The sequence below is a fragment of the Anser cygnoides genome, chromosome 1, assembly GCF_040182565.1.
Source record: "Anser cygnoides isolate HZ-2024a breed goose chromosome 1, Taihu_goose_T2T_genome, whole genome shotgun sequence".
In the NCBI taxonomy this organism is placed as follows: Eukaryota; Metazoa; Chordata; class Aves; order Anseriformes; family Anatidae; genus Anser; species Anser cygnoides.
Window position 1 is genome coordinate 10,799,297 of NC_089873.1, and position 14,100 is coordinate 10,813,396.

The window sequence follows — 14,100 nt, forward strand, 5'->3', positions numbered from 1 at the left end:
CAACTAATTTGATAAACTTGGTGTATGTGTAAAAAACTTGGAGTATGTGTAAAAACCTTATTTAAAGTGTACGGTTTCTAAACACATATTCCTATGATGCGTGTATATATCTAGTAGTATGGTCTACCAGTGTGAGCGGATGGCAGTGCATCCTTTGGAGCTATGATTTATTTGCTCAGCCTCCATGGAGAGGTGGGATAAAATACTCCACAGTTCTTATATATATACATATATATATATATAAATTATTATTTATATTCTCTTTGAACTGGTTTCTAAACAGCTGTGATTTTTTTTTAAATATTATTATTGTTATTTCTCTTGGAACACCATTCTAAGTTAAACACTTTCCCGTGGTATTCTGTTGAAAGCTTAAGTGTCTAAACTCAGATTTCCTATTCCACTGAGAGGACCAGTTACCTAGGAGACAGTATTCAATCTGGAGTCACTATAATCTTTCCTGGCCTTTTGTTCATGCTGAACTTTACATGAGAGAAATAGCATGCACCTAGATTTGAAGGGTTGAGGCTTAATTTGCTACCAGAATAGTTTTTCAAGTTGCTATATTTGAGAATTATCTAGGAAATATTTATTTGAGTCAGTGTAAACATCTAATAAAAATACCTTCAAAGTAAAAAATAATAATAAAAACCCCTTCTTGGTCCAACATATAATGAAATAGGAGTGAAATTTTCCAACAATATCTGTGTGTAACATTCTATTTAATTTAACATAAGCTGGAAGGAATGTAATTTTGAAAAAAAATTAGTGATGTGCTGTCACCACTATTTTCATCAAAAATCCATAACACAGCATCATATGAGCCTCTGTGAAGAAAATCAACTTTATCCCAGCCAAAACCGTGATAAAAACATGTCATAAAAAAGGCAACTTATATATTTAGTAGAATTTCTGTAATATCCAATTAGTATGGCCACAGACAGAAACCTCTGTGTCCACTCAGGTATATAAAAAATAAGCACTTGCATGTATATTCTTCCTTTGTGCCTACTTTTAAATACCATAATGTTGGGCTGCAAATATATATTTCATTCATAAAAATAATTAGTCAGTGTTATCTTCAAAGAAATCAGTGAGTCAACTTCATTAAACAGGATATGGAGCTGTAATACTTGCCATACGCTAGAAGACAATTAATGGTCTGCAGAGGCAGTCCCTTCTGTTCTCCCCAGTGTACGTGCAGCTGCCTCATCAGGGAACAGTAGCTGACACATTTTCTGATATAGTAAATAGCTCTCCGGCTTTTCAAATAAAGTTACACTCTGCCTTGTACGCAGTCCGGGGCCTATACGTTTAATAAATCATCAGAAGTGCATTCCAGTTCCTTTTTATTGATTGCATTTGCAGAGGAAAATTGAATCCATTCCTTGTCAAGGCCCCTAAACCTCATGTCATAAAGAAGGAGAAAGGAAAAGATGGATGGAGTTCATTGGAATTAGCCAGGAAGAATGATGCTTTGTATTGTGTGATGATGAATTTTATTTCTTCATCCTGCCTATATCAAGTGAAACGTAGCAGCTGAAGTACTTTGAAGAAGTAATCTTCAAAGACTTCTTTTAGCAGAATTGGAAATAAGCTTATTGAAGAGTTGTCTCAAAGTAGATTTTCTGTCAATTATCAGTCAAAAGCTCTTTCCTCTACAGAATGTTAACTCCAAAGGAAACATAAGTGTTCGTAGGACATGCATCATCTCAATAGGTGTGGCTGTAAAACCTGTAAACATTTTGTTTTAGTCAAATATGCTTTTTAATAACAGAAAAAGAAGTGACATTGTCACTTATATTCATGAGGCCAGTATAAACCCATGTCTTTCCAAATTAGGGTATTCTAACAAGTGGTGTGGTCTCTACTGTGAGCTAGTCAAAGTAGCACTGCATTGATTTTTATGTGCAAATTGAGAATCATGATGTTTTAGTGGGAGCCATCTGAAGAATAGTTTTGTTGCTGTTTATGAGGTTTTTGCTTTCTTTTCTTTGGTTGACAAGTTTCAAATCCATTGCTGTAGGCTTAAACCAGAATTTAGAGATATTGTTTTGAAATTGCCTATTACCAGAGGTATTGCATTAAAAGAAGCAAGGTAACTGATTTACATCTTACCTTTTGCAATCCAGGGTGTGTTCTTTAGCAGAAGCAAAAAGGTAAAGTATGTTGTGGAAAAACACATAGAAAAATAAATGATTAAAGCTGAAATTCTCAACACCCTTTTCCTTATTTGCTGTTCACTGGGTTAGTTAATGCAAATATGGGTGCATTCTAGATACAAAAGTGCTAATGAAAAAAAACAAACAAAAAACTGAATAAAGGGAGCAAGTTTGAATTACAAATAGCAAATGCTCCACGAATATTTTTTTCAATTATCAAACAATTATCTATTTATATAACAGTCCCACCAAATAAACTGTTTCTTTCATACTATTAGTAGCCTTTTCCCATATTTATTTCTTTTTTTTTACTTCTGTTTGAATGTTCTGCTCTTGTTGCTCCCATTCAATCCACATTATTATTTTATTTCCAACTTGATGTGATTTTTTTTTTTCTACAGATGCAAGTTCTTGGATTTTTTTAGGATGTGTTTTTCTCTGGGAGAAAATTGTCTAGAAGGAGGAGGGGGGAGGGAAAAGTGGGAAGTAAATAAGATTATTAAAATCGTGACTCTGATTGTGGGGCATCACTTCACCACCAGTATTACAGATAAGATCCAGAAAGCCATACTTCTTGCTTAATCTCCACAAATTTAATAAAGTGCTGAAATTATTTGTTCCAGTATATCTATTCGGTACTTCAGTACTTAGGTATTTTACTATTTGTAGATTGTCTTCTTAGTTTCTCCAGTTTTGTATATGCATGTATTTTAGAAATATATTTATATACACATGAGTGTGTATACGCAGGTGTGATGTACTTACATGTTCATATATATAAAACTTTGCAACATATGTTTGTATGACGCTAGATACTCTTTGCAATTATATTTGTAAATATATAGTAATATGGCTAATATATCTTAATATTGAATATAGGTCATTTGTTTGTAAGGTTGCTGTCTGAAGGAAATCTTTTCTTTTAAATATTGTATTCATTTTTGTACGTGAGGAGGCATAGCCACTGACTGAGGAGAGCAATTATGAGAGTGAATAGTTTAATATTATTTCTGACCAGATGTTTTACTGAATATTGGTATCAGTGGCCTGATCAGGGTGGTAAAGTGGCTGACAGATTTGAGGATAAAGGCTGCAGCAATTTACAGTTAGAATCATAGAACAGAATCATTGAATTGTTTAGTCTGGAAAAGGCCTTCAAGATCATCCGGTCCAACCATCCCCCTACCACCAATGTCACCCACTAAACCATGTCCCTAAGCACCACGTCCAACCTTTCCTTGAACACTCCCTGGGACGGTGACTCCACCACCTCCCTGGGCAACCCGTCCCAATGCCCAACGACTATTTCTGAGAAGAAATGTCTCCTGTTTTCTAACCTAAACCTCCCCTGGTGCAACTCAAGGCCATTTCCTCTAATCCTATCACTAGTTATCTGTGAGAAGAGGCCAACTCCCAGCTCCCCACAGCTTCCTTCAGGTAGTTGTAGAGAACGATAAGGTCTCCCCTGAGCCTTCTCTTCTCCAGACTGAGCAACCCCAGTTCTCACAGCCGCTTCTCCGGGCACTTCACCAGCTTCGTAGTTCTTCTCTGGATGTGATCCAGGGCCTCCATGTCATTTCTGTAGTGAGGGGCCCAAAACTGAACACAGAACTCGAGGTGCGGCCTCACAAGAGCTGAGTACAGGGGGACGATCACCTCCCTGGTCCTGCTGGCTACACTATTCCTGATACAAGCCAGGATGCCGTTGGCCTTCTTGGCCACCTGGGCACGCTGCTGGCTCATGGTTAGGTGAGCATCAATCAGCAACCCCAGATCCTTTTCCTCTGCACAGCTTTCGAGCCACTCTGCCCCAAGCCTGTAGTGCTGCATGGGGTTGTTGTGACCAAAGTGCAGGACGCAGAACTTGGCCATGTTGAACCTCATCCATTGGCCTCTGCCCATCGACACATTCTGTCCAGGTCTCTCTTCAGGGCCTTCCTACCCTCTAGAAGATCAACACTTCCCCCCAACTTGGTGTCATCTCCAAACTTACTGAGGGTGCACGCATTGGTTAATGTTATTGTGGGTCTGGGGAATCTGTGGAGGACACTGAAATCTAAATGCTTTGTCAGACAGAGATGAAATAAGAGTTATCATCTCTGATGTGCCTAAAGTAAGTGCCCTATGTTCCAATGCCCTGAATGCCGCTAGGAACCATTGGCATAGGCTTCCACTGGGCCAAGTACTCTGTAAATCAAATGAGAAAATTGTAACATGAAGAACACAAACATCAAGTGTGAAAGGAAATTCTTGTCCGAGTAAATAAATGGCAGAGCTTCTAATGACTTCATGGAGCTGCTTCTGGAAGTAAGATCTGAAACAAAGTCAAGCTTAGAAGGAACTTAGAAAGAGTGCGTATAATGGTTAATTAGGCAGTAGATCAAACTGGTTCTAAAACAGGTGATGGAACAGTAAACATTTTAAAATGAAAATGAACTTGTTGTGGTACTGCAAGGAATTATTCCTCTTTCTCAAATAAGCGTATATTTTTATAATTACCTACTTTACAAAGAGACAGGTACACACTATAAAGTTTATTCTTTACAGGGAACGTCAAGGGTTGGACATTTAATTTGATATTTCTATAAGAAGCTGTACTTTGAAATAGTAATATTACTTTAAAAATCCTCTCAAAAACACATAAACCTTTCTGCAAAACACATGGTGTAGTAATTTCCTCCTTAACCTTTAAAAACAAGCCTATAAAATTTAATGTTATAATCTCATTTCTGTAGTACCTGTAACAACCTAATTTTCAAACTGTTTCAAACTGTCAACTGTTAACTTTTAACCTGTCCTTATTTTTATTGTTTCTATTTTCATGGTATTAATGGGTTAGAATATAAACCCACATATAGAAATTTGTACTGTGATACCACTCATCTGTCTTAAATGTGAACTATTTTTCTTTCAACTTGACTTGCCCATTTGCAAGAGAACGTAAAATTTCTTTCTTGTGTGCAATACCATAGTGTAAGTAGGATCTAAATTATAGTCTTGCCTTTCTCAGGATTTATATCTACATCTTCAGTTGTTTTCAAATGTTTCTGTTTGTTATGTTGGTTGGTTGGTTGGTTGTTTTTGTTTGTTTGCTTTATTTTCCCATCTAGTTCTCTTTACATTCTTGGCTTGCTAATCTAGGTGTTACTTAGATGCCATTAAGCATCACAGAGGAAGGAAATAGAGCCCCAGCTGAAAAAACACCATGCTCTTTCTAAAAAAATGAATGTCAGCTATTGCATAACATGAATAAAATATTTGGGGGAGAAAATAATGTGATATTTAGAGCTGATTAAATGATGGTGAAAGAGATTATTTATCTATATCATGTAATACCATTTTAGAGTGTCTCCCAGCATTTATCACAAAGGTGTAGAACATTAATATATTAGAAATAGAAATAGAAATATATATTTTTTTCATTAAAACAAACATCAGTACAGGACAACTTTGTGAATATAAATTTCTGTGTAACCGCTTAGCGTTTAGCTGATTATGCTTAAAAATGTGAATTTCCTTGTATTTTAAATTCATTGTGGAACTGACCCACCTTATAAATATTAATGTTCACACTGCTGATCATTCTGTAAATGATCACATCTATAAACATGAAGATCATGTTAGCATGCAGTAATGAGTGCATGTGGGTCCCACCTTAATATTTTAACTCATATACTCATTGTTGTCTTTTTCCTGTAGAATCCCCCTAGGGCATCAATTTGGAAAGGGAAATCTTTGTTAGCTTTTCTAAAATACTCACCTAGTTTTGTTGACATCATTCTAGTCTTTCATATTATACTGTGCTGTGATTAATAAAAACATCAACTTTATGTGCCTGCATTTACATTTCTATAACTGGGAAGTGCATCTAGAGTAACATCTCAGAAACCAAGTATTTTTAGAAGATACTGATTGTATGAATAAATCAACAGTTACTGCATACAGATAATGCAATGGGAAGAAGAGAATGTGACGAACTTAAAGAAAATTCCCAAGGAAGAGCAATGTGTTTCTTTACATATAAATTGTTGATTAGTTAAATTAAATGTTGTTACTTTCCATAATAGTTTAGTTTGCTTTTTGCAGTCATTGGAACTTGTGTTAAGATGTAACTTTGTAACTCCAAATACGTTTTATCTTTGACAGCAACAATCGTGTTAAATGAACTCAACTGGACTGCTGCGTTGGATGATGTGTTCAAGCGGAACAGGGAAGAAGACCCCACTTTACTATGGCAGGTCTTTGGTAGTGCAACTGGCCTCGCTAGGTATTACCCAGGTAACTGAACTCTCCTAAAGAACTGTACTATCTCACATGCTGCCTTAAAAAAATATCTGAATTGTTTAGAAGAGATAAAAGGTAGCTAAAGATGACTTTATTACACAGGTGGGTTTTCTGTATATTAGAAATAACTCAATGACTGTGACCTTATTCTGGCATAAAGCTGGTATGAGGGGGAGGAAACTGTGGATGAAATATGTAAATAATTGTATTTTTCACAGGAAGAGGAACAGAAGATGGTGTCCCTTGAAAAACAGAACAGTTCAATTATGTTTTTTTTTTTTTTTATTGCTTTCTGTGTGGTGTGTAAAGAATCTGTTATACATTTGCCAATGAGATTTGTACCTGTCTTGTTTTTAAAAGTGACTGACAATACAGATAATCCTATGGTTAAAGTCAGTGAAAGTACAACTGCACCATGCTTATGTCCTGCAGAGTCCATGATCTCTGACGGTTATGTTTTTACTTTTGGAGCTAAGGCCAATGAATACAACTTGGTTATTTCAACTAGCATCTGTTTCACCTGTCAAAGAATCCCATTAGTGGATAACAGAAATTAATATAAATAGGTGTATATTCTACCAAATTTATATAATCTGTAGCCTTAATTTGATATTTGATGTACTAGATAATGGAAAACCTTGTTTTATGGCAAGGCTTACTGTGCTACTACTGTTCTTTGTAGATGCTGTTGCCAATGACAGAATACTGTGTACACTATACATAAGATAATTGTGTATAGTGTCTTAATTCTTTTGCCTACAACTGGTTAAGGAAGAACTTTGAGATCCTTTCTCTTCTGTTAAACAGGATTGTTGCTGCTTCTGAGAGTGAAGCTGTTACTGTATCATTAGCACAACTGCTAGCATTGGCAGAGAAACTGCCTCAGGCTATTTTGCAGGAAGGAATGTATCACAGCACTTGAATCCTGTTTGTTTTGTCATGCTAGATACTGATGAAATAAATACAGTGAGACGTTGAAGAAAAGATAATATTGAAAATGCTAATTTCATATTTCTTTATTTCCAAGGGTTCTGTTTCAGTGCTTTTCAGATCTATTAGTAGTGTGTTTGGGATCGTCATTTATCACCACTTATCATATAATGGTGTTTTCCAAGTGCTGAAAAAGAAATGTTTCTTAAATACATCTCTGTGGCAACCTCTGGGAAATCCATTTTCAAGTGCAAAATTATATTATGTATAGAAAAATATATTCTTATGTCTAGCTAACCTGTCCACTTCAGATTCTTCACAGGAGACTCAGAATCTTTATATAATATTTCTTAGAGCACCTCTATAAGATGGGACAAACTTGTTTTCCTTATTTTGCAGGTGGATGTGGTATTTGTATATACTCCATTAAACACAGATTTATATTAAGTATAAAACTCAGAACCTTGCACCTCCTGCCTAGTCCTTAGCCACATGCCTATGTATTTATTAGCTGTCTAGTCCTGTCAGAAGATAAATTCATAAATCCCTGGAAATTCCCTTATCCCTAAATTTTACACACACACAGAGTAATCTGGAGCAATCTGGCAGTCTGTAAATTGTACATGTGTTATTCTGTGCACCTTCTTCCCATTTCCTTCCATTTATAACTCAAATTGGTAAGCTCTTTGTTTTTTATATTTTTAATCAGTTGCAAATGTGCCCATCTCTCTCTTTTTGTGAACTCAGTTTGCAGAGACCTATCTAACACACATAAATGTTCTGAAAAATGGAATCACACTTCATATATTGGAAGGGATGCCTTTCAGATTAGATTTTTGAAAATTATATATAACAAATTGTCAAACATTGCTTCATTATGTTGGTCTTAGGTAAGCCTTCTGCAAAGAGATGAGTTTCTCCATAGCAATGATATTTGTGAAAGAATTTGGAATTATCAAAAAACAAAATTAAAATGCATAGCTAAATCTGCTTATTATTAGCTGGGGTATATCTGTGCAGTCCTTTTTCTCCTAAAAACAGACAATCTTTGGTACCTCTAAGCTGTAGAGCAATTCCTCAATCACAGGTTTTTTGAGCTAATGTTTTTATCTGATAGTATCCCTTTTCCTTGAGTAATGGGCTAGATGGCACCTCACTTCTGCCCTCAGTAGGCTCTGAGGCAGTCCTTGTCACCATAGTAAGCAGCAGCATTAAGGGATCATATTCATGGTTGGATAGTGTGTGAAATACTTTATAAATACAATAAAAAATTTTTTTTTTGTTGCATGTATCCTGTTGTTTCCTACCTGTATTCCATTGTTGGTACTATTATAGACTCCTCTAGCATCCCATACATGATCTTGTATAATTTTCAGCTGTGCTTTGTCTGACTCTTCAGAATATTTCTCTCAATCAAGGTGTCAAATCATTTTCCTTCTGTCTGTGACCTAGGCTGAGACACACAACATTTAGACCAATTCCTTTTTTCAGACCTTCTTCTTTATAATCAGTGGTATTAGGTTTAGATACAACGGTAATTAGATACAGTAGAATAGGGATCTCCATGTTATGTAAAATAGCTAACAGAAGCAGATCAAGGAAGTAATGGTACCAAAGTATTCACCTCCTCTAATATTATGATGTAATCAGTCCAAAGATTAGAAGAACTAGAAGAAAGGTGTAAGTATTACGAAGATTGTATAAAAACAAATATATGATGACATTTGCAATGATAGCAGAGCCAGTGCTGGGTGTAAAAGGAAACTAACTGTGCAGCAACTTCCTGTCTTTACCTCACAAGATATGCCAACAGAAATATTAGAGACTACATAGAGGTAGACTTGTGTGTTTAGAGATTAACAGATTACTTGCTTCATTTTGTTTACTAACATTTTCCCTAGAATATCCTTAGTTCAGCTCTCATTCTTGAAAACCAAGACAGAAATTGTAGAGAAGAGCCACAGATTCAGGATACCTCTATGGGCCTCAAACTTAATTTTTCACCTCTATCAGTCAGGCCTTTAGTCAGTTTAATGGAGTTTCCTCATACTAAGCTTCTCCTTCTTGAAATTATTTGACAAACTGTGTCTTGCCTTAAAAATATTTAAAGAATAATGAGGGTACTTAGTATCATCGTTTTCATTAGTTTCAGTGGCAATGTATTTATGAAGAGAAATGCAGTAATCTGGCAGCATTTTAACACGATCATTGAAATTACTAATTCATTTCACTCCAAATGGAACTTGCAAAGACATAAAATTGGAGGCATCACAATACGGTATTTCCAAATCCAAAACCTCCATTTCTAGAATGCTTTAAAAAACAGATGAAATAAAGTAATCCCAGATGATAAGATATTGCATGCACCTGCATAAAATAGATGAAATTGATGAATATTTTGGAAGGATAAATCTCATTCAACAGATATGGACCTTCTAATACAGAATGTAGTAGAACTTTTTAAAGAGTAAAGCTAAGTGAGAATATTCACAGAATCACAGAAAAGTTGAGGCTGTGAGGTTGGAAGGGGCCTCTGGAGGTCATCTGTTCCAAGCCTCCTGCTCAAGCAAAGCAGGACGTAATATATGCCTTTTTTTTTTTTTTTTATAATTGATTTTTCTTCAGTGGCAATAGCTCATGAAAAAAAATAACTTTTTTATCTTGAAACCATTCCCTGTGGGCTTGCACATGTAGAACTTCATTGACTTCATGTAGACAGGAAGGTCCTTTAATATAGATCAGACTGCAGATTTAATTTATAATTAAGCACAGAGCTGTGGACAAGTCTGTTACACAAAAATAAATTAATTTAATTAAAGTAGTTTAATATGGTTTTACAGATATTAAGTTCCTTAAATTTTCTCAGGCATCTATCCAGTTAATTTTATTGCTAAGTTTTAGAAAGCAGCTTTCCAAAAGAACAATTTACTATCAATTTTTTGGCAAGCTTCTTGGAGATGTAGGTGCAAACCAATCACTTCCTCTTTTAATCTTGAAATTCTTCTTAATGATAGAGCTAATGGGGATTATAATTGTTAATCAATGTTTCATTAAAATACTGCAATGGGAAGCATATTATTTTCACTGCAGTAATTACTAATTAAGCAAATTTTAAAAAACACTACTATTAATCACTACCTCACCTCTCTCTATTTATTTTGTTTTGTAAGACGAAGATCCTTAATAAAGGATGTATTTTGTTTTGGACTGCGGACAGCAGACATTTATTGGCAGCTAAATATGACATAAGAGGCTTTATAGTTATAGCAATAAATACACTTAAGAAAGTTTGACTGCAAAATGTAACTAGAATAAAAACACACTCTCAATTTTGATGAATGTTTAGTAATGAAAAACTGCTGTGTCAGTAATGCCAACTCAGCTCTCTCAGGGAAGTATAGTAAGTAGTATTTGCCACAGTGTAATACTAGAGAGGTTATTAATGAAATGAGTAGTCTCAGATTCCAGCTAGTGGGTTTTATTTACCAATAACACTTCCATGACAATCTGTAAATAGATTCAGTATCCTTTAAGAAGAATTGTTGGATCTAGACTCATTGTGGCAGTATTTGGTCTGCAGTGCAGTGAAGATGGCCGCGTGCCATAGCTGGTCAAGATCAGATCAGAACAGTTGAGACAACTGGTAGCAAAAATAAAACTGAAAAAGAGGTACTGTTCTGTTACCAAATGTTCCAGATCTTCCCTCTTCCATCTTGAAATTTAACATGGGGGGCTATGGGAACTTAAATTTAAAACTTGCTCCCCAAACAGTACATCTGGCAACATCCACTGTCCTCAAATGCTGCATAGCTCTGTGACTTGTTTGTTTGTTTGTTTGTTTGTTTTTCAAAGAGGAGAAAGCAGCCTCCAGCCTGCAGCTCTGTGGCCTTTCTTTTATCACAAATCCCAGACATATATTTTTCATCCTTGTTTGACATTGCCCATGTTATAGAAGGAAGGAGGGAGAGGTAAGGAAATGGACAGAAGAGGGTTTTGTTTTTACTTTGCCCAGGTTCATATAACTACAGGAAAGCCAGTAGTAAAAAGAGCTACAACATCAACTTCTTAAGTGAATGTTAGGAGCTTCATACTCATGAAGAAAAATAGTATTTCCTAAGGAGACCAACTCTTTTCCATACTTCCAGGTGAACTAGGCATGCATCAGCATTTTGAGATGTTGGTAGTCCTGTCATTTGTGGAGATAGCACTCTATTTCGCTGAAAAGTATTGAGTTCAAGTTGGGAAGCATTAGTAGAGTTCAAATCCCTAGCTAAAAGAATAGATAATGAGATTGCAATTTTGGCACTGAGTGTGCCAATTCTTAAAGATATCTGAGCATGTCTTAATCGTGTATACAGATGTTTCTTAAGCTCACCTGCTCCCCCAGCTTTAAAGTTATATCTGTACTGGTAAACAGACAAGTGACAGTTTCATTTGTGTTCTTTCAGACAACTCCACAGCATGACTGAAGGAACAGCTCATGCTGACAGTCTCTTTGGGTGGACGGCACCATGTTTTCTTTCATCTATAGTACATAGTTCTTCTATCCTATTCTGGGTGGCTTTATGTTCTGAAACCCCTCTAGATTTTCCTGTGCTATACTGCATGCTAATTTTCATCCTCAAAACAACATCTGATGGGCAACAACACAACCTTCAACTTGCTTCAGATATTTTAAACTTCTCCCTCCTCAAAATAATTTGTATGGTGAAAAAGCAAATAGTTGTCACCTCTATTTTATTTATCACTGTATACTAAATCCTTCATTCTCTATTAACTGCATGCCAAAACATCTTTATTTTTAAGCTGTTTTCACTTGTTCTTCTCAAGTTGATAGCACATTATAGCTTATTTAAATGCTATACTAGTTTAGCAAAACCTAGCTTTTCTATAACATTTCTTTTCATCTTTCTCAGGTCTCAAAGCATGGTCTAAAAGTAATAAAAATATCATTGTCCTCATTTTGCATATAAAAGAAATAGGCATAGAGAGATAACATGGCTTTCTCAGTGATTCTCTGAAGGTTAGGAAATCAAACCAGATATAGAAGCCAAGTTCTTTTTAGACTCAGTGTACTATTATATTCATCAACTCGTATTTAAACTCATAGCATTGTCTAAACATTGGCAGGTGTGTTAGTCATGTCACGATCTTTATATCACTGCTGGAGAGTACAGTGATCAGAACTGTACAGTTCTCTCCCTTTTTATCACAGATTAGCCTTGGTTTTAGTCTTACTTTGTTTATCTATCTAATTAGTATGATATGTTAAGAACTTTAATTAGGTAGAGAAAAGTCTGTTTACATTGCTAATGCCAGTGTTTTACTATGATATTTTGATTTCCTATCTAATTAGGGCTTTCTAGATATTGAATGGAGAAATTTTACAGATAAAGAAAGAGAATGGTGTTGTTGATTTTCCAGAAAAAAAAATATTTTTGCTCCTAAAGTCTTAAAATTCTTGGATTAAATATATGGATAGAGGAGAGCTAGCATTGTCTTTTCCTCTTAATAAAAAATAAAATAAAAAAAATCTCCAGATGTTAACGAAGCAGGTCTCACTGCTGCTGAAGCTTTCCCTTCTTAGACAAATTAATAATGGAACAGGTTTGAAAATCAATTTCTAATAAAATAAAGTGGTATCTCTCCAAATGAAGGACTTGCTGTGCACAGCTGCTCTTGTGTTAACCATTAACGGCAAGCAATAGTGTTGCAGCTATGATATTGAATTCTCCAAAGAAAGTCATTACTGAAGCAGATACTAAGAGACTAGAAAGCCTAAAAAATCCATACAAAATGAATAAAAACCCTCGAAAAACTAAGAACTTCACTTTTTTTTTTTTTCAAAAGGCTTCATATTTTATAGCTGACAGTTCCTGTTAACAATTCAACATTTAAAGGAGCCTTCAGAGTTTTTAAAAAACAAACAAAAACCCACCACCACCAAAAAAAAAAAAAACAGCTTTCCCAGTAATGCAGCTTATAAATAATCAATTAGCACATTTAATGTGAAGGTTGGATAATTCTGCTTTTTGCACTGTAAAAAGCATCTTTGAGCAGTATTCGCTTCCTTTTTTCTTGACATCTAGGAGGAGAAGACATGGGCTGGCATAATTTTGTTCTAGCTGTACTCTTGATATGGAAAATCTTGCAAGATGGTTATTTTTCAAAACTGAAGCGCTGAATATTGTGGTCGTGTGAGCAAATCCACCCAGTTACAGGCTAATGTGTTATTTCTGGGGAATTAATCAACATTGAAGCCAGCAGTCCACCATAACTTCATGCTGAAGTTCATGCCATCTCTGATGGCATCTATAATACAAATTGAAATCTCCAGAATTTGCCCTAGAAAAATGCTATCTTGGTGCTTCTGTAAATCTTCTCAAGCTTTAAGGATGCTTCAGCTCCCTTGGGGTGAGCAATACGTTTATGGGGGATGAAATTCAGTCTATATATTCAAGGGCAGAAATAATTGCCTGCAAACTGAGATAACACAGACACCTGAGGAGCTAATTTTAAGTTGCAGACTGAAGTACTCATGTTTCATAGGTTCAGATCAGTTTAGTGTTTTTTTTATTTGTTTGTTTTTGGCATCTTGGGATGAATAAAACCATGGATTTGGTTACATATGGCCTGTTCCCATGTGAAACTCACTGCTGGACTGATTGGGAATGAAACACAGCCCAGTATTGTTCATAAACATATGGTCAATACATTCTGAAAA

General features: G+C 35.4%; 1 protein-coding gene across 7 annotated transcripts in view; it reads left to right on the forward strand.

The window, feature by feature from the left end:
- The window catches only part of CACNA2D1 (calcium voltage-gated channel auxiliary subunit alpha2delta 1), a 406,577-nt gene that overhangs the window by 279,972 nt on the left and 112,505 nt on the right, over positions 1-14,100 (forward strand). For all 7 annotated transcript variants that reach the window (XM_013180424.3, XM_048062797.2, XM_013180420.3 and 4 more), the window contains exon 7: positions 6,309-6,440. In XM_013180424.3, the coding sequence (XP_013035878.1) occupies positions 6,309-6,440 (132 nt within the window). The remainder of the gene's footprint in view (positions 1-6,308; positions 6,441-14,100) is intronic.